Below are 22,812 nucleotides of genomic sequence, written 5' to 3' on the forward strand. Positions count from 1 at the left end.
TTTCTCATATAGCAAGTTTTCAATAACAGTCACTGCTTTGGTTATTCTTCCCAGGATAAATCTCAGTTTGCCAAGGACCCTTCAAAAATATGGCATCCAAAACTAAACACAGATGTGATCTGGGTGTGTGATGCAAATAGCCATTGCCCCCTTTTTTTAAAATTCTTTGTTTTCAGTAATGAAGACCGGGATTTAGAATCCTTCTTAAAAATATGTAAAAGAACACCCAAATTAATACACTGTCATAAATACTACCTGAGATAAAACTTGGCAATTTTTCTTAATTCTCCATATGCTATGTGTAAACTAAACTTAAATCAAAACACTTGGGTGTACCGCACAGATTGTGGCAGTTATTTTTGGATCCTAAACTTGAATTTCCATTTAAGTTTTCCACACTTAAAGTTTCTAGATGAATATGGAGACTTGATGAACTGTTACTGTACACTTTAGGGTCTTTTACACTAAAGATAAGTTTCACTGCCCTGCTAAAGAAATCTGTCTATACATATGTACAGACAATCTTTAGATCTTGATGTGAAGAATTAATGTTTGAATCATGTCTACATATTTTCCATTCTCCAAATTTTTCCTAATTAAAGCAATACTTAGGAAAGAAGATTGTTTGGCATTTTACACTACTTCTGGGAACACACTGAATTTCCATACTTAAGACTGAGGATACTCTACCTCACTTATTTAATGAAAGTCACATATACATTTTCATAAATATCACACTTAGTCCGACCAGAAAATAGTGTTAATTTGAACTAGTAGTTCAAAAAAATCATTTAAATCTCCATATTAAATGAAAATCAACTTTTTTCAAATAAGTATCTCTAAAAAAATCAACTGAGGCAACAGTTAAGAGACTTGAATTAATCCAGACATTCCATTTAACCTGTTTCATATTTTTGAGGGGGGAAAAATCCACCATGTGCTTTTTCTCATATTTTAAAATAGCATAGATAAAAAATATTAGGCCAATTCCAAGGGGAATGAAATAAATGAACAAAAGTATATTTTCAAGTAAATATAATCAAAATCAAAGACTTATTGCTGTAGGTAAATGGTGAAAAGTTTATAATTACATTAAAATGGTCACTTTTCTAGAAGCATTAAAAAATCAGTTACTCTCTTAGATATCAACTATTTGAATTTCTAAAGATATAGAAAATTACAATATAGTAAAAAACAAAAATTACAAACTAAACTAGAGCTATAAACGAAAATTATTCCCTGGTTTACAAAAGTCTCCTAAATATTTCTAAAGATTTTAAAGTGGCTGAATTGAAGAAAACCAAATCCAATAAAGAATAGTCTCCGTGCCTGGCTGGCGTGGCTCAGTGGTTGAGCATCCACCTATGATCCAAGAGACTGAAGTTCAATTCCAGGTCAAGGCACATGCTGGAGTTGCAGGCTTGATCCCCAGCAGAGGGTGTTGCAGAAGGCAGCCGATCAATGACTCTCTCTCATCATTGATGTTTCTACCTCCCTCTCCCTTCCTCTCTCTGAAATTAATGAGACATATTTTTAAAAAATAATAATAATAGTCTCAGTTCAGTGGGAAGAGGAGCGGGGGGGTAGTAAAAGTAAAGGGGGTCAAATACATGGTGACAAAAGAAGATTTGACTGGGATGCTGGGCACACAATATAATATATAGATGACGGATCATAGAACTGTACATTTGAGACCTATAATTTTAGGTTCACCTGGACAGCTCTGGTATCCAGGAATCTCTGGAGGTTTAGAACCTCTTCACCCCTACCCAGGAACTCCAAAAGTCTGAGAGTGAGATGACCTAGGACAGCGAGAGATGTCTACTAACATATGGGCACTGGATAACTTGGCAGTTTACATCACAGTGACAACTAGACAGCAGTAGACTATTTAAAGTGCCACAGCCTTACTTCAAGGGATAAATTATTTAATTTGCAGCTACTAAAACTGGCTGCAAAACCATGTTCCTTTGCCATAAACACCTTAAACTCTTTATAATCAATTACTGAGCTACGGAAGTACTTAGAGCTTAATAAAAGTAAAATTGCTATCACATCCCTATATAGAGAATCATAAAAGTAGATTATGTTTAAGATAACCAGATAGATTTAAAGCAAGAAAATTTATAAATACAACAACAACATGAAAGTTTCCATTCTACTAACTGTTCATTTGACAGTTGTTATAACTATATCTTGGGTTAAAGGAGCATTAACTTTGGGTAGGTTTCTTTTACATTTGTTCATTTTAAGCTTCTTTTCTTACTGCTATTTCACAAACCAAACATCAAGTAAAACTTACACCATCACTCTATAAGACTACAAAATCTGCTGAATGTTTGGCTCTCTGAGAAACTATGTTTCTGTACGAGTAAACAACCTCCACTTCTAATCGTGGTCTAATTATGGTCATGATTACAACTGTTTCAATATTGGTAGGTATAAGTTCTGATACGAAACTGCATGTGGAGTAATAAAGAAAGCTTAGTACTTACAATTTAAATAACAAATACTCCAAGTCCTTTTGAGAATTCCCAAGGAAACACGTATACAAACAATAAATGTAGAAAAACTATTTTAGTATTTTGTTTTGGTTCATCTTAATGTTCCCTTTTATGCATTTCCCTAAGAATTTTCTAGGAAACAAATAAAGCTAAAAGTTAAAATATCTTAATGAATGATTCTCTTTGACAATTAGTCTTACTGCTAGGTTTCATCATTGTTAAAATCAAAACAGGTACCATTTATGTGGCATATATAATGTTACTTAAAATACTAAGAGCTTTGCCCTGGCTGGTTCTGCTCAGTGGTTAGCCTGTGGACCGAAGGGTTGAGGATTCAATTCTCAGTCCAGAGAGCATACCTGGGTTGCAGGTTTGATCCCTATCCTCCAAAAACTTGCAAAATATTATTCTGTGAAGTCTTACAGCAAACAAACCTGTTTAACGTTAATTAATTCAAGTTTTCTCCAATTAATTTGAGCACTGAACACTTTTTTCATCATAACATTTGACAAACCAACCAATGGTACTAGTTGGATTAGACTTTGTAAACGTTTTTCTTAAAAACTGTACTCAGCAAACTGTAGTATAAGCTCATCCTTCTTGCCAAAATCATATCAGTGAATTGCTGTATAAAAATGAGTAATTGAGGAGTATAATATGTGTTTAAAGGTATACTGTCTATATTTAATCAAAATTCTACTTCCTCACAGCCTGATTCCTTGGAGTTCAATTTCTTTCAGGTCTATTATTTATGAGAAGTTACCTGTTAGAACAATATGCTTAAACAGTAGAAGAAATAAAGAACATTATCAATACTTTATGGTTTTCTATGTGAGCAGATGAATACAGTAATATTAAACTACTATTCTATGAGATCGCAAACAACATATATTAATTGAGCACCAAACAAATACTAAGCCTAAATAGGATGAAAAATACAGAAATAATTTATCAAATATGATTCCTTCTCTCTAGATGCTTATGAACTATTTGGGACTAAATTAATAGTAAAATGCCAACAACAAAAACCAAGAGTATTTTAACATTAGAAATATCAAAAGTAGAAACATGATTAATTGCCAAAGGCATGATAAACTGATACACAGCTAGTAAGAACTGATAAAAAAGAGAGATGATTTCTGAAAAATGCAGTGTAAAATACAGCAGGTAGGAATATTTCCAAAGAAATTATGTAAATCTGCTTTAGCTATCCTTTACATATACCTGCATTATTAATTTACACAAAACATTTCTTTAAAAAGAATTCACAGAATACAATTTAATTAACATACTAAGCTTAGCATTCCACAAAAATACAAAAAGAATTGTTTCTAGCTTCCAAAAATTACACCTCTATCAAAAAATTAGCCACAATTAGATAAGCATATTCCACTATCAAATATTGGATCTGCAAAAATCAAAATATTATGGGCATATGGGAAGGAAGGAGGTAATCCAAGTAAGCTCAACATCATTCTTCAATATGATTATCCATGACAGCTTGAAAAACCCACACAAATTATCTATGCCAAAAAGAAAAGAAATTCCACACAAAAACAATAAATGGATATTCCAGCATCACACCTTAGGAAAAAATATTAGAAGTAGAGGTATTCATATCAGAATTTATTTTTGGACACCTAGCCAGATTTTAATGCCATATTCAAAATGAAAAATAAATATCTAGGCAGAGAAAAGTATCATATAGTTAAGATACATAAAAAGGTATGAGATCAAAAGATATATACCTGTATGCAACTATATTATACTCAGTACTTGTAATATTAACCCTTCACTTACTACCTAATTAGTACTACCTAATTATACCACAAAGTAAGTATAACAACAGGTATAATCCTCCTGTTCACTTTCTGAATGTTTTAGAATCCCTGCTGTTGCAGAAAGAAAGGTTTAATAGACATTGGTCAATTTTGGCTTTAAAAAAAATAGTGTATATGCTAACTGATGCCTGAAAGATCCATCGTTATTCAAACACAATCACCATTTCCTTTCCAATTAAATACAATGTCTAAATTTATACCACATAATACATTTTCAAACACATTCCTTTTTTATAATTATGGGAGAAGCCATGAGAACTATTCTACTAAACAACTTTAAGATCATCAAAAGTTTAACAAACTATACACATTAGAAATCAACATGACAGAAACTGCCATCAAGAGATCATATAGAAATGGTTTTAGAAACTTTATTCTTTTGTGAGTAAAGCATTCTTTTACTTACATTTCAAATATTGTGGAAAACTGAAAGAATAATACAATGAATACTTCCAGCTAGATTCAACATTTCTGAGTATTTTGCTACAAAATGCTCTCCTACCTCCTACCCAACCTCCTCCTCTCTCCCTCTCCTATCATTCCATCCATCCATCCATCCATCGACCCATCGACCCATCCTATTTATTTCTGACAAAGCCCCCAGTAATCAAATATATTATACTTCTAAAAAAAGCTATTTACACTAAGTCATATAAAGACTATAAATTCAGTCCAAGTTTTGTCACCAAATGGGTTCAGATAGATCAGGCTGTATCCCAAATGAGATTTCTTTTAATGTTTTGGCTTTCAAAGTTTTGGATTTTAAAAATGTGGACAAAGGATGGTAGGCAGTAGTATTATCCCTATGTTACAGAGGAGGAAACTGAAGCACAAAAAGATTAATTATTTGAAACTAAAACAGGTAGCAAAACCAGTAAGTGAAAAAAGGCAAACTACTCCAGAGTAGTTAAAAGCATTGCTCTAGGAAGCCTCCAATCCAAGAGGACATCCTTGTGAGTTTCTCTTTCTTTATCCAGAACCTGAACTCTTACCCTTAATTCCTCCGCTACCCTCCTAATCTGAGACACCATGATCTCTCACTGGGTATACTGCAATAGCCTGCTAACCAGGCTACCTGATTCTCCTACCCACTTAACAGTAAAGCCAATGTTCTTTAAAAGAGCATACAAGAAACTATAGGTTCTGTACCCTCTTGTTTACCTTAACACCTGTTACTGAAACTACTACTCTCCCCCTCTCACTCCACTCCAGCCTCACTGGTCTCTCTGCTGCTTCTGGTCTCCAGGCACGTTCCAGGTTAGGGCCCTGGCACTACTATTCCACCTGCCTGACGCATGTTTTCCCCGTATCTTCCTGACTCCCCCTCACTCCTCCAATATCATCTTCCAATGAGGCATACATTATCACTCTATTTAAAATTGCAACTGTACCCTCCAAAGCAATTGACACTCTGAATTCCCCTTTCCCTGCTCTACTCTCTTTCTCATTAACACTTACTACCTGCAAACATTCTAGACAATTCACGTATTTCTTTCTGTTGTTGTTAATTCTCATCCGAGGATATTTTTTCCATTGATTTTCCTGTCTGTCTTTTGTACTTAGATTTATACATACACCAATGTATCACAAGTCCTTAGAAAATCACCTAGTATGTAAGTGCTCAAAAATAATTGTTGCTATTGAGATTTCTATGTCAACTTCAACCCATATACTTTGAGCTAAGCTCTTCTACATTTCTTATAGTTGTTAGCATTTCTCAGTGTCTCATAGAAAAGTTAGAATTTCAATAAATATACTTAAATTACATTTTTAAATAACCAAGTTTTGTATAGTTTTGCTTTTATTAAGATTTTTTATAGAATTATATTTTATAGACATGGACAGATGTTATGATGTCACTCAGAAAAGACAATAAAGTAAGTAACAGTTTACACAGTATGATCCCTTCTATAAGCAAAACAGTATGTATTTGTGTATATCATGGTTTGGGATATGATGACATTAGGTATTTTTTAAATGTTTTTCCGTCTGTATATTTGTATTTTCTCATTTTTCATTAATGAATATTATTTGTATGATTTAAAATAACATACAGTACTCATATACCCAAAAAGAATTATTCCTCACAATGCATTTACTAGCTAAATTCTGACACTTTCCTTTCTATGAAAGAAAATATTTATTCATTGTTAAAATAGCCATTATATAATGCAATAGATATGTGCCATTAATGTAATTTAACAGACCACCTACAAATATTGATTTATATAAGGGTGATATGTCTAATTCTTTTATTTACACAAAGGGTAATGTGGCACGAGTATGATACGTACCACTACATTCATATACCCATGTAAAATCCACACAGTCAATCTAACTTTCAGATATTACCTCTGAAACACTCCTTTCAATGACAATACTTTCAACAGGCTTTTGTATTTGTAGTATAAACTTATAAACATTTCTTTTTATCTTTAAATTCAGAACTATACATAGCACAAATATATTTAACTTGAGCTTTTGCTGTTGCTGATATTAAAAGAATTAATATTTATTTACTTCAATTGTTCCTTGCTTCAAAGGCATTTAAAGTAATATACTGAGTAAGGTAAAGCTATATATTTAAGAAAAGCTGTATACATCTTTGAAGGTGATTCCTATTTCACTTAAGGGAAATCAACAAGAGCTACTTTAATGCCAACTCTGAATTTAGAAAATAATAGCCTCCTATTTTCAGAAAATTTTGGAATCTTTGCTTTAACTTGCAAAATGTATACATAATAGTGGTAATTAACATCTCAAAGACAAGCTTCTTTATGAGCAATTATTTTCTTTCCAAATAGAAAACAAGATCATTTGTTTGTAAAAGGAAATCTGAATTGGTTTAGAAATACTGTACCCTTATCTTAAATCTAGAAAGAAAATACTATGTTTTTAATGTTACATATTTATATTTAATGTTCTTTCAAATGAAATTTGATTTAGATTTTCTGAACTTCAATTCCATTCAATATTTTATTGCAAACACTTTACAAAAAATAATGAAGACACAAGTTGTACTTAAAAGTTTACATACCTTGGATTCCGAAAAACTAAACTATACTGCTGGCAAGCCAGACCCACAGTGGGGGTATAAACAATAGGCATGAATTTCTCAATGTCAGACATCAGCACTCTATAGAAGAGCTTTTCATTTCTATCTTGGAGATCCATTAAGAGAAGATACCTGTGGAAATTGGAAAAAATGAGGTCTATATTCCAACAAAGTCATAAAATAGCTGCTTAGAAACCTAATTAAACGTTTTTCAACAAAGTATGAAGTATTTTTTTTAGGTCACATAGAAAATATCTGATCAAAAAAAGACTATAGAAATATTCTTAAATACCTCAAAGAATGAAGAACCATAAACCCGAGCAAGTGTTATTCAAATGTTAAAATAATTGCTAAAATAGCACAATTTTATTTAACATTTGAAGCAACTTTATCCCCACTTTAAAATGAAAGACAGATGAAAATATCACTATACATATAGCATTAACTAAGTAAGTGCAAAGACTTCATCCTTTAACTTTCAGTGCTGAAGAACCAAGGGAAATAAACAAATGAAAAACAAGTAAGGAATGTAGCACCAACCCTAAAAACTACTAAGGTAGCAAGGAAGGTCAAGGGACTTTTCTTACTTGTATCAAATGACCTTTTTCTTTCTAGAGACATTTCTGATCCAGAGTTATCTTTCAAAGCATCAACCTTATCGTGTTACCTATAACCTCCAGGGTTTACAGAATAAAACTCAAACTGCTTGGTACAACTTAAAAGAGTATCTCAAAACTGTACTTAACAATCTTACCAACCTTTTGGATTGATTTCCATTCCCTGAAATAGGTGAAAATACCCAGCATTTGGTGTTAGACATACAGGATTCTAATGCTGGGCAAATAGATGGGTGATGATGCCAACCCAAGAATTAACATTTAAGAAGATGGTTTTTAGACATGCTAAAACTGATCTAACAATGTGTAAGTTCATCACTGCTAAATCAATGGTTAATTCTCAGGCCTCATCTTATTTTACTTATTGGAACACTTGATGCAAGTGACATACCCCACAGGTCAATAAACTCTCTTTATTTGGCTTCCAGGACACCATATTCTCTTGGCTCTCCTTCTCTCTCACTGGTTTTCTGTTTCTTTGCAATTTCTTTTTTGTTTCTTGTTGCTGTTTTCTCTTCTTCTCTGAAAGCTATCTAACACTCATCTCTAATATATTAGGAAATTATGTTGGCTTTACCTTCAACATATATCCAAAATTTAAACACCTTCATTGTTACCACCCTGGATCTAAAAATCACCATCATCTCTTGCTTAGTTTATTGTAATAATATCCTAAATATTCTTCCTGCCTACATTCTATTCTCAACATTGCAGCCAGTTTTCTTGAAATGTAGATCAAATCGTGTTGATTTTCTGTTCAAAACCTTGAATGCCTTCCCTTTTCCCTCAGAATATTAGCAAAAGTCCTCTGTCCTCTATTACCTTGCTAATGTCCTCTCCCAACCTACCATTCTTCCCTTCACTTATTCTATTCTAGACAAAGGTATCCCTCCTGATCCTTGAACATACCAGCTAAAGAACACCACTGTTCCTCAGATCTCTTCATGGCTGATGGCCTCACTTCCTTTGATTATTTGCTCCTAAGTCACTTTGTCAATGAAGTGAATCCTGATCACCAAATTTAACAATGCAAACAGACCATACCAACCCCCAGACCATACCAATCCTCTTACCCAATTCTACCTTTTCTTTTTTTCATTAGCACTTGTCACTTTCTAGCATATTAAATAATTTTGTGTTTTTAAATAATTTTTAAAAATAATTTACCTAAGTTCAGTGAGGGCAGAGATCATTGTCTATAATCCCAATATCTGAAAGAGCATCTGACACTGAGTTGATGCGTTTGTGAAGAACAGCGCATGGTAAAAATATGAAAGTCACTTGCTCTTAGGAGGTAGCTGACAAAATGGGCCAGGAAAAGAACATAAAAAATACAAGATGAAGGAAGAACTTAAGGAACAAGTGAAAGAGACTGTGACAGCAAAAATACACAAATGGACAAAATGAGTTAGCCTCTTTCCCCAGCTGCTCCTGTCATCAGCCATGGGCTCATGAAAAAAGTGGCCATGGTAGGAATGGAGGTTATCACGGGCTCAGAAATATGGACTTTCAGTCACCAAGACTGACCTGGCTCCAGACACTGCTGAGTGCCCAATCTGCCAGAGACCAACACCGCATACCTGGTAAGAGTGCCATTCCACAGGGTGATTAGCAGGCTACCTGGTGACAGGTTGATTACATGGGACTGCTTCCATCATAAAAGGGGCAGCGTTGTTCTTACTGGAATTGGCAATTATTTTGGATTCAGACCTTTCCTTCCCTGCACACAATGCTTCAGCCAAAACCACCATCCGTGGACTTACAGAATGCCTTATCTGCCATTATGGTATTCCACAAGGCACTGCTTTAGCAAATGAAGTGTGGCAATGGGCCCATATTCATGAAATTCACTTGTCTTACCATGTTTCCCCACCATCCTGAAGCAGCTAGCTTATTAGAATGGTGGAATGGCCTTCTGAAGACACAGTTACAACACCAGCTAGGTGGTAATACCTTGCAAAGAGGGGCAAGGTTGTCTAGGATGCTATGTATTATCTGAATCAGTGTCCAACATGATGCTATTTCTCCCATAGCCAGGATTCACAGGTCCAGGAACCAAGGGGTGAAAATGGAAATGGCACCACTATTATCCCCAGTGACCCACTAACAAAATTTCTGCTTCCTGTCCCCATGACTTTATGCTCCGCTTTTAGTTCCAAAAGGAGGAATGTTTCCACTAGGGGACAATGATTCCATTGAACTGGAAGGTAAGGCTGCCACTAGCCACTCTGGACACCACATGCCTCTGAATCAACAAGCAAAGAAGGCAGTTACTGTGCAGGCTAAGGTGAGTGATCCTGCCTACCAAGGGGAATTTGGACTGCTACTCTATTATGTGTAGTATTCTCTTTAGCAAAAAGGAATTCTACCAGCAGTCTGCCTTTAGACTCAAATTGCAAGTCTTTTCTTGTTTTCCAGCCTGCCAGTCTACCTGCAGATTTAGGACTTAACCAGCCTCCACAATCGTGTGAGCAATTCCTTGAAATAAATATATATCTCCATACAACAGGATGTGATGTGTGTGTGTGTGTGTGTGTGTGTGTATGTGGTGTAGATACATACACACACTCTCTCTCTTTCTCTCTCTCTCTGTGTTGCTTCTGTTTCTCTGAAGATGCCTGGAGAACCCTAACTAATACAAATACTAGGTACTGGGTTAGCTACCTCTTCTAAGCTTCACAAGAATATTTAGAAATAACTATTCTCTTCAACCTCTAATGAAAAACCTGAGGTTTAGAGAGATTCAGTGCCTCAATAAGAAAGGGAAGAGTCAAAGCAGAGGGCAAGGCATATAGAGTGGTCCTGACAGGGGTTACGGTGGTTTGCGCAAGGCCCTACTGTTAGTGAGACACAGCCAGAATTTCAGCCTACGGCTATCTCTTTACAGAGGGAGAGAACAAGGTTACCTTTATCTTTGTGCAAACATGGAAACTGAATTCTAAACTCAGTAAGTGACCTAAATTCACAATAGAGTTAGAACCAGGTTTGGAAGTTAAAATGTGTACTTTCACCTAAAATGTACTCATAGTCTGACTAAAAGCCACTTTAACCTGTTTTGTTCTGTCAAGGATGGCATTTGCTGATAATTCACCTTCATAGCAACAATTTTATCACAAGAGAAAAGTAGTCTCTCTGAGGATAACAGTTTAGAAAAGATAATTTTATTTTATTCAAATGCCCCTACAAAGGGTAAATTTTTAAAAACATCATTGTATTTACAGGCAAATTCTCCTCAAAGTTGACTACTCTTTTAAAATCACTAAATATTTTAACTTTCTCATCTAATAAAAAATAAACAATTGCCTAAGAGAAATAGAAAAATCTCCTTCCAGAACGAGTTACCTGTCAAAGTCAGAGTTCAGACGCTCAAAATTTTTAATAACTCTAAGGACCTGGATATCCTGACTGATGAAGCAAGGTGGTAACAATCCATGAATATTCAACTGTTGTCTCTCTTCTAGGGTAAAAGCCAAGTCCTATGGAGAAAAGAAAAACAATAATTTGAGGGGAACAAAAGACAAAAAGCTTGTATTTACACAAATAACATCCAACGGGTTTATGGAATTAAGAATCTGAAGATCTGGCGATACTCTAAACATAGCCATTTGACTATGAGTAGACCATGTAATCTCTCAATACCTCAGTTTCTTCAACTTTAAATATTAGAATACTGTATTTTCAGATCTGTGTCACTTACATATTAAGATGAAATTAGGTAATGGATAGGAGAAAATTATTTGAAGACATGCAAATGAAAGATATAAATATTATTATCAATGTCATTAAACATAAAAATGAATAGGAGTTATTATAAAAGACTTTTAATTATGAACATGAATAGGTCATCTATGACCTGCTGTGCTTCTCCCTAGGTCAGGGAGAAGCCTTATATAAGATTGAGGTAAATAGGTCAGGTAATGCCTTATATAAGATTGAGGCACCTATTCCAATATTCCTTTCCCACGTTATCTCCTACTACTCTTATACACTCCACACAAAACTTCTCACCACTGCCTGAACACATCAGAAACCCTTTTATTCTTCCATGACACTATGGTCAAGAATGTCTTTCTTCCCTGTTTCTCTGCCCTTCAAGCCTTACCGCAAATGCTCTCTTCTCTAAAGCCTTCCCAGACTCACCCAGTATGCCCATTAGAACCCTACTATTATACTTACGCTATGTTACCTATTTATATGAACACTGGTTACATAAAACAACAATAAAGAAACTATGAGGTTTGAAAACAAGCAGACAAAATAAAACTAATGAGTTAATGCAAAGACCCAGAATGGACCTAAGAGATCTGCTGGTATATAATACAAGGGGTAGTAACAGAAGAAGAAACCCCAGTAGTCATTAATCTGGAAGACTGGAATAAGCAATTAATTCCCTCTGGAGAGAGGTCTCTTCCCGAAGATAGGTCTTCCCCTGGGGATTCTGAAGCCCAAGAGGCCTCTCTGACTAGAGTGTGGCTGCTATGCCTATGGTCTGGCAAAAGTGCACCAACATAATGATGGTCAGGTTCACTCACTGTGACCACTGCTGGTGTTTCTTAGACAACCTGGATGAGTAAGAATGTATTCACTAACTTTGTACTGGATAGTTCTACAGCCATCCTCCTCTGGCCCTGAAAGTTTCTTACAATGGCAAAATAGTGATTCCTGAGTCCTGGGAAAGTTTATTATTCTGGAAAAAGGACAGACAACTTGGTTTATCCCAGAGGCTGACAGACCCTGATTGTTGAGAAATGAACATGTCCAACCTCAGGAAGTAGGAGAAGGTCGTCAATGAATGAACAACTCTCTATTTCTTCTATTTTTCAAAAATATGGATAGGCCCATTAATTCGTGTCACTGATAGAAAGCCTTATGTTCAGACTCCTGGAGGCAGAATGAAGAAAGTGAAATAGATTTGCCCACTGAATGACCCCTGACCCCTGTTGGAGCTCTCTTAAGTTGCCTGCAAGAGCTGGCTGGGACCAAGAGCTCCTACTGAGTTCTCAAAAGGTGTCCAGGTGTAATCAGCATAGCTGGTGACCAGTTACAAGATGTTTTTCTCCACTAGCAATCACTCTCATGAATGCAAAGCCCCCATTGTTACATGCTCAGTTGGGGGTCCTTTGGCACTCCAATACACGTGGGCAGCAGCAGAATGATCCCTTTCCTAGAGGATAATCCAATGTGTCCAGCTTTGCCTGCCCAATCACCCTTTCTTGGGTACCTGGAGAAAAGCAGACCAGTGCAGCCTGTTAGTTCCTTGCCTAGGAGTTTCAGCAGCACCGGGAATCACTGTGTATTGCTGGAACCATTTACATGCCATTTTCTTTTTTCTTTGTTGTCTGTGTCCCCATGCCAGAATACAAATGCCATGAGACCAGAGAATTTGTCTGTTTTTTACACTGCTTTATCCTTAGTGCTTAGAACAGTACCTGACATAATTAGATTTCAGTAATTTACTGCATAAACAATAAAGATTTAAATATTTATTCTTAGAGAGTTACATTAAAAATTTTTAAACAATAAAATTGCTGCTCAGAAAATTGATTAGCATATTAATTCTGGTAAAATTACATCTGAAATTTAAAGCAACCAGCAAGGGATATTTGCATGAGAAACTATAAAATGGAAGGCATATTTCACTTATTAAAGAAAGATATAACTGGGAAGGCTGATTATTTAAAGCAAAATGTCATGAAATAACTCCTTGAAGTGATACAGAATTATATATGGTAATATATTTGAAAAAGAGAAGAAAACTCAATAAATTCGTCTCAAACTTGAAACAAAAAATGTGGAAATTAAAAATGGGGGAGCCCAGCTAGGCGCAGCTCAGCAGTTGAGCATCTACCTAGGATCCAGGAGATTGAGGTTCAAATCCCAGTCAAGGCACATGCCCGGGTTGAAGGTTCGATCCCCAGTCAGGGGCATACAGGAGGCAGCTGATCAATGACGACTCTCTCATCACTGATGTTTCTATCTCTCTCTCTCCCTCTCCCTTCCTCTCTCTGAAATCAATAAAGATATATTTAAAAATAAGTTAAAAAATAAAAGTAAAAACAAAAATGGGGGAAAGCTAGGCTAAAGTTAAAGTCTCAAAAACACATAAATATATACAAAGCAGCAGTAAACTTCTGAATGCTATGCCTTGAAAATCTGTCTGCAAAAATAATAATCAAAACATAAATATTCTCAGAATAAGGCTTGTTATCAGAATACTAACATATCCTTCTTCATTCACTTAGTAATGGCACTTAACTATCATTTATTGGTGTAGTTAGCCAGTCTTTTTACATAAATTTTCCAGTGAAAATTTATGAAACTAATTCCTAAAACTAGTAAGTCTCCTGTATCTTATGCCATGTAAATGACAATGCCATCTGGACATCATTTAATATATTTTGGAAGTTTAATAACTACATGCTCCTATACACTGTTAGCAAAATTTTCCAATACAGAGTAAAGTGCCAATTCAACTCTATAAAAACAACAACAAAAAACCACGTAGGACTTAGAAATCTAGGGAATTAGGCCAAGTTAGATTCCTGTGATTGGGTTCATATTCTATTACTACCCTTTATGAATTTTTAAAAAATCAATAAGTAAAATTAAATCTTAAAGTCCCTGAAAATATAAAAATAATGTGTCATGATTTCATTTAAACCACAGTTTTTAAGGACAACACATCAATGTGATTCCTACCAACCAGCGGCTTCCCAAAATGTATTCAGAGAAACAGTAAGTGGAATTTTGAACTATTTAACAATCCTGGCTATATATTTCATTTTTTCATACTAACAGAAATATATTCATAGGTATATTTTGTGGAAATTTATAAACAACCCAGGTCTAGAACTTGACAGTAAAATGCTAGCTTTATTCATGCTTTTTATTAAAAGATGATATACAAATCTTCAAAGAATTTTTACCTTAGGGTTATCCAGTAGAGCCTATCCAACAAAGGATAGTGTATCCAAAGCATACATGCAAGTTCTAACTTTCATTTGATTTCTGCTGAGTCTTTCATGTAGTTGAAAAGCTTGGACATCTATACACATATTGGGTTTCCAGACCACCTATAATTTTAATTCCCTAAAAGCATTCATACACTCTAAGTTCAACTCTGGTTTTCTCCTTTTCTGTCTTCCTTTTACTTTCCCTACTCCCCAAAAAGCTTTTGGACTAGATCCCTAGACAGCAGAATGGTATGTTGTTTCACTGCTGAGGGCAGAAACAGGACAACTATTCTTCTGGACTTTACTAATTAATCTATGTACATCTTCTTGAGAAAACTGAGACTATCAAGCAGAAATTAAAACAAAATTCCTGGCATAACAAGAGACATATTAGAAACTATGGTTGCACAGACCAAACAAAACTGAGAAAAAAAAATTAGTTTTATCCTGAGTAATTTATCAGAAACTATTACCATCAAAAACAACATATTAGGTATTCTACATTAACCATCTTTAATATTTCCAATGAACTTTAGTAGTTTATCTTCTTTTTTCCCTAAATAATGATTAAAAATAATCAGGCTGAATGGCAAAAAGGAAAACATTAAGTCACAAAATCTCTAAGATGAGTAGTTTATACATGCATAATAATTCATTATGATAACAGGATTTATTAATTTTAATGTTTGAAGCCATAGTGATATTAGGACAGAGATGTCTGTATGTTTTGTTCAATTGGTGAAACCCTAGTGTCTAGAATACTACTTGACACTTTGTAGGCAATCAACAAAAATGTGTTGGATTAACTAATTATTAATATAGTTATTTGCTATTATTAAGTAGTTATTTGCTATAACTATACAATTGCTACTTGTTTTGGAGAAAACAAAGCAAAAATAAATAAAGAAGGTTAAAAGAAAAAAAGTAGAGAATTGGAAAGTAATAATTGCAAAAAACCCTGAAACTAAGCTATATCCATACACTAGAATCTTAATAGCAAAAAGAAGCAAACTACTAAAACATGAAACAGATGAATTTCAAATGCATTATGCTAAGTGAAAGAAGCCAGATTCAAAAGGCTACTGTTTGATTCCATTTATTTGACATTCTGGCAAAGACAAAATTATATAAGGATATATAAAAAAAATAAGCCCTAACCAGTTTGGCTCAGTGGTTAGAGTGTTGGCCAGTGGACTGAAGGGTCTCGGCTTCAATTCCAGTCAAGGCCTCCTACCTCGGCTATAGGCTGATCCAGGCCCCAGTAGAGGCGCATGCAGGAGGCAACCAATCAATGTGCTCACATCGATGTTTCTTTCTCTCTCCTCTCTCTCTCTCTCTCTTCCAGTTCTCTGAAAAGCAATGGAAAAATATATCCTCAGGTGAGGATTTAAAAAAAAAAAAAAATCAATAGTTCTCAGAGCCTGGGAGTAAACAGAAGAATTGACTACAAAGAGGCAACACGAGGGAATTTTTTTTTTTTTTTTTTTTGAGGTGAAGGAACTGTTCTTGATTTGTGGTGCTAGTTACATAATGTTGTACATTTGTCAAAGCTAATAGAATTGTATTACAAAAAGAGTGAATTTCACTGTACTGAATGTTCTTACGTTCTATAAAGTCAATTCAGCAGCTAATTTTCTCTTTACTTAAAATGACTAAAATTTCGCTTAGCAAATTATTGATATATTTCATGTTTCAAATTTTTAAATATCCTTTTTTAAATCTAATTTGACTGTCTGAATTCCTTACCAATTTTTTCCATTATCATTTCACCTGAACTACATACAGATTTGATAAATGTAACATACAGATAAAATGGCACATCTGTTCTTTTTTATTTTATTTTTCAATTACAGCTGACATTCAATGTTACTTTATATTAGTTTCAGACGTACAGCATAGGGGTTAGACAATTATATAATTTACGAAGTGATTCCCCCAACAATTCTAGTGCCTATGTGGCACCATACAAAGTTATTACAATATTATAGACTATATTCCCTATGCTGTACTTTACATCCCGTGACTATCTTGTAACAACCAATTTGTACTTCTTAATCCCTTCACCTTCTTCACCCAGCCCCTCAACCCCCCTTCCACCCAGCTACCCTCAGTTTGTTCTCTGTATCTATGAGTCTGTTTCATTTATTTTATTCTTTAGATTCCACATATAAGTGAAATCATAATGGCACATCAGTTCCAAAGGTTTTTTTTTATATCAAAAGATTTACAAGTTAATTTTAATAGTAATTTGGGGAGAAAATTATTTATCTATTAAGAACACAAAAGGAGGGGCCTTTGTGTTTTTATTATTATTCTGAAATAAAAAGATCAAATTGACCTTTAGTTTGAAATAGCATAGTATTTTCAAATGTATTAACATAGTGTATGTGCATAGTTTATATCTACAGAAAGAGAAGTGATACTAATTTGTCCTGGACACATTCTACTGAAAGGTTCATTCCTACAATTCTTTCAGAGTGCCAAAAATTGTTCTATGAAACTGATTTTTAAATTCTAATTGACAACACACATAATAAGTTTAGAATTTTCCTGGTGGTATGCAACCTCATTAATTCAAAATAACATCAGCCAGAATTAATATAAAAAAATCACATGGAAATTATTATTTTGAATGCATTCAGCTGCACAAATTCTCTAGTGATAGTCTCCTTTAAGAGACAGAAAATCAATTATTTGAAGCCAATAATATATGAACAACGGCTTCTTAAATAAAAACCATCTGGTTTCAACACACAGCAGTTAATTTTTACTAAACTGATATAAAGTAATTTGAACTGTTATAAGTAATGATCATAGAAATATATCTAAAATATACTTGGACCTAGGTATCCTAAAATTTACAGCAAAATAGTAAATCTTTATAACACTCCATAATTATTTCATCTAGGTATATATTATATATATAGGATATAAACAAGTATAACTATTTTGTAGTTTAAGTGACATGTTGCTTAATTTAAAAAAAGAATGAAAGAGCACCTCTACAAGAGAGCAAGTGAACTGTTAAATATTGGATGAGAAGTTTAAAGTATTCCGCATTTAAAAGTCAGATTACTGATCTTTATAGATTCCTTATAAGCCTGAGAAACTGTTAACCAACACAACTCTTAAAGTCATTAATAAGGTTTCAAAACCATTCTGCAAGATGGAGTGCTAATGTCCCCAAAGAAGTTTTAAGGCAATGTCACAAAGTCACCAAACCAGGAGAGAAAAGTGCCTGTTAAGTAAGCTGGCAGGTAATTCTTAGTAAATTATTGAAACTACAAATGCACATATGTGATTAAAAAAGTCAAAACTCAGATCTTGGATTGAAATCTGTAAAAATAATCCAAACTAAATGGGTAATACTGGTTGCCAGTAAAGACTCTAGCAATCATATGAACATTCTAGAAAATCATACATATGTGATCAGGACAAGATCCTCTAAATGTGCCTAAGATAGTATGTATAGTGATTACTCATACAATAAACAGAAAGGTCAGGACTACAAGATGATTGTCTACTGTGCATTCATTTGATTTCTTAACTCTTTGAGCAAACAGAATATACAGAGTATGAAAATTAGACTGCAATTAACACATTTAATTACCAATTAAACATGAATTTTTAAATGTCCCTTGCCTTTTCCTGAACAATGCTCTCCTTCAAGAAAGTCTTCCAATGTGCTCCCACATCATGTACTTCTATCACAGAACTTCCCATACTTCATTTCTGCTTCCTGCTGTTTTACCCAGAAGTCCAGGGGCTTGTGGAGGAGAGGCACTATGCTATTCGTATGTGTAAGCCAGCCCCTAATACAATGTCAGGACTGAGCAGGGCCTCAATAAATTTTAAATAAACAAATGGATGAACAAATATATGAGTATGAAACAACTTTTCAGTTCCATGTAGGTCAGTTCTATGTAGTCCTAATTTTGAGTAATCAACCCATCCAATTCAAATTTCAAACTAAGATTTTTTATATATGAAAATACACAAGAGAGCTCATGATGTGAATTCTTCAGATAATAATTGAGCTTTCTACACATACATTAGAAACTTCTTTAATTAAAGTACTCAAATGCTAACAGACTTTTAAATTGACTTTAAGCAAATATTCAAGACTAAGTTAAGTATGTCAATAAGACATATCTACTTAGCATAAGTACCAGAGTTGGTGGGGATTTTTAAAAATACCTTCATCTAAATCAGGGATTCTCAACCTCAGCACTAATGACATTTTGGACCAGATAATTATTTGTTGTAGGTGGCTGTTTGGTACATTTTTGGCATATATTTGGTGCCTATTTGGTACATTAATCTGCAATATCCATATGCTTTAAGTTAATATGCATATTTCACCAGCAAACATGTATTCATGACAACATAAGTCTATAGGGCATACTATTTGGATTTTGATCCAAGATTGATTCACAAGTAGACATTTTTTAACACTGTGATTTTGAGCAAGTACTTAAAGTATGAGGGGTTAAATGGAGACTGTCCTCAATTTTTATATCTACTAAATAAGAGTAATCAAACATTTATGGAGCACATAGTATATGTTATATGTGTCTCATTTGGTTGTTGGGAGAATAAAATGAGACTAGATATTTTGCATCCTGTGTAAATTATAAAGTGATATATAAATGCTTATATTACTAAGTTTTAGTATGAAATCACAAATATGCAAATCCTAAGTAAATACTTTTATTCTTCACATCCTGAATATTGTCAGAAGGTCCTTGAATTTAAGAATCAGTTTTAAGAGACTCAGTCAGTTCTTTTTGTGAGGATCCAACTTAGCTCCCTACCAGAGGTTATTAATCTAAGATCCATGGACCTAATCACAGACCCTCAAGGAATCAGTGGGTATAATTCAAGAATCTTTCAACGTCGACATCATGTTTCACTACCTCTATTTCCTTCCATTACAAAAGGCAAAAACAAGAAAAATACAGGGATGGACACAAGTAGGTTTACAGTTGTATGCAAATAAATATACAATAATAAATAATAACACAAGAATAAAGTCTGCTTCGTGTACTCATGAATGTAAACCTACTTTTGCCCACCACTGTAGTAGTTCTATGACTGTCATAAATCGAAATAACATTTTTATATCCTATTACATTTGTGGCATATATTTTGACATACTATTTATATCTATCATTACTTGAAATTATAGTAGTTTTAGACCCCAAATAAGGTTGTTTTTATAACATGGTTAGGCACACAGGCTAGTCATGGTGACAATCTTCCTACTGATATCTTTTAAAATTAATTTTATTTTGAATTGCCCACATTTAAATACATTGCCATTTTATTTAAGTCTTTAATAAAGAGGAATATATACCTTACAATATCACACATTTAATGTTTACTATTTTAATATCTATATTTTACTATAATTGGTTTCTTTTATAACAGTAAGTATTCTACTTACTTAAAACCAATGTTTTAAGGAGTCCACAAACTTCACCACATTTCCAAAGGAGACTTTTTGCACAAAATATATTAAGAACTGTTGCAGAAAAACACGTTTCAGTTTCCTAAGGTATACATACATACTTCACATCAACATGATATTCCCAGAAACACCACAAGATGGCTTTCTTACTTCAGATCCACAGTTGAGATTTTTCAGAGATGTTTTGTCTCCTCTTACAGTTACTTTATGGATGATTGTGATGCTCATTGTGTTGGTTAGGGTTCTCCAGAGAAACAAAACCAATAGGATGTATGTATATACATCACATGTATGAAGAAATTTATTTAAGGAATTGCTCATACAATTATGGAGATTGACAAGTCCCTAGATATGAAGTCAGCAAGATGGAGACCCAGGAGAACCAATGGTTGTAGTTCCAGTCCAAGTCTAAAGCCTGAGAAACCAAGAGAGCTGATGGTATAATATAGTCTGAAGGCCAGTGGGCTCAAGACCCAGAAAGAGCCACTGTTCTGTTCAAGTCCAAAGGTAGAACAAAATAAATCAATGTCCTAGCTTGAAGGTAGTCAGGCAAGAGGGTTTCCCTCTTACTCACAGAAGGGTCAGGCTTTTTGTTCTATTCAGGACTTCAACTAATTGGGCGAGGCCCACCCAAACTAGGGAGGGAAGTTGGCTTTACTCAGCCTACCAATTCAAATGCTAATCCCACCCATAAACACCCTCATGGACATACCCAGAATAATATTTGACCAAATGTCTGGGCACCCAGTGGCCCAGTCGAATAAAATTCATCATCACATTCACCAAATATTTTTCAACAAATATTTTCTGAGTGACTGCTCACAATGCTCACAGGCACTAAACCAATGAAACAGTGAGATGTCAAATGTGGTACATAGCCTCATGAAGTTTACAATCTAGAGAGTTTAACAGGACATTATATAAATAGCTATACAAACAACTATAAAATAATGATGTCGTAAGTACAGGGAAAAGAAAAGGAAAAGCTTAAGATCTAACTTAATTTAGAAGGTTAAAAGGAAAACACTGAGAATGGTACTCAAATGAGATCTGAAGGGCACATATAAGAGTAGGAACTGACCGGGTGAAAAGCTGGGGTGGTAGTAAAGGCGAGAACAGAGGCATCAACCCTAATGCACAAAAGCCTGGCTTCTTGGAGACGGTATAGGGAAGAAAACTACATCAATTGTGGGAATTAGGCTGAAAAATCACACTGAGAAGACAGGCAGGAACCAGAGCAGGCAAGTCCTCGTTAGCCTGGTAAAGTTTTAAACTGTATCTTAAGCCTAATGGGAAGACCCAGTTCTTTCATTTTCATGAAAATGCTACAGGTGAGTTCACATTACTCACACTCACAGTATTTGTTACTTACCATACTGAGAAATCCCCATGCTAAGGCTAACTCAGTAAAGAAAGCAAAAACAATGCTTTTAGAGCATTGTTTCAGAGCACCAGGTTGATGACAGAGTTCAATCTGGGATCATGATTCTCAATCTGCTGTATTCCATGTCTCCATGTGACTCATATATACACTTCTAACTGCAACATTCATCTTTATAACACCATGTCCTACCCACCACCCTAAGGGCATACCTGATTTGTGCCCTATATTAATAACATTTATGAAAAATAACTTTAAAAAATATGCTTAATACAGTATTTCTAGTATGTAATGGAAACACTAGTCACTGAAACATTAGTTGCCTACAGGATAGGAAACCTGCTAGCTCGTACACAAAAGTGGGAGGGAGACAAAGTTTTTGCATTTTTGTATTTTTACTTTTATACAGTGAATCTGAAAGGCTATTAAAATATTAGTAACTCTTAAAACCATTTATCTCAATCTCTAAGAATATTACAATCATATTTATCATTCACATTTGTTAAATCTCTATCCTGTTTCTGGCAGCTCTTGCTATAGCAGAGACTGTTAATTGCCAACCACATCTATTCTTCCCTTCTCCCCAGTAAGAGAACCATAATATTGTTTTGGGAAAGCAATGTGTCAGATTTAAAAGACTACAGTTCCAGACTCCCTTGTAGTTAGATGTGGCCATGTGACTACAAATGGTACTGTTGTATGAAATCTGGGGAAAGCTCCTTAAAGACAGCTAACTACACTGGAAAGTGGGTTTTCAAGTGTTTCTCTCATTTCTTCCGGCAGTCATCTGGGAATGTGTGCATAATATCTATAAATCCATAGTCAGGAACATGAAGTGATCTTAAGGACAGTAAAGCAGCAATGTTCCTGATCACTCTGTGGAAACACCAAAAAGCCCAAAGGGACTCTTAAAGGTCACAGAGGAGGAAAATCCACTACTATTTTTCATTTTCTCCAGTCCCAGCCCTGAGGCAATCTCATAGTGGGTGGC

The 22,812-nt window shown here is 34.5% G+C and overlaps 1 protein-coding gene across 1 annotated transcript in view; it reads right to left on the reverse strand.

The window, feature by feature from the left end:
• The window catches only part of ME1 (malic enzyme 1), a 133,897-nt gene that overhangs the window by 93,682 nt on the left and 17,403 nt on the right, over positions 1-22,812 (reverse strand). The window contains exons 2-3 of the mRNA XM_081140896.1: positions 11,360-11,493; positions 7,383-7,532 (exon numbers count right to left, since the gene is read on the reverse strand). Coding sequence (XP_080997022.1) covers positions 7,383-7,532; positions 11,360-11,493 — 284 coding nt within the window. The remainder of the gene's footprint in view (positions 1-7,382; positions 7,533-11,359; positions 11,494-22,812) is intronic.

The sequence above is a fragment of the Miniopterus schreibersii genome, assembly GCF_964146895.1.
Source record: "Miniopterus schreibersii genome assembly, chromosome: 6".
NCBI classification, from domain to species: domain Eukaryota; kingdom Metazoa; phylum Chordata; class Mammalia; order Chiroptera; family Miniopteridae; genus Miniopterus; species Miniopterus schreibersii.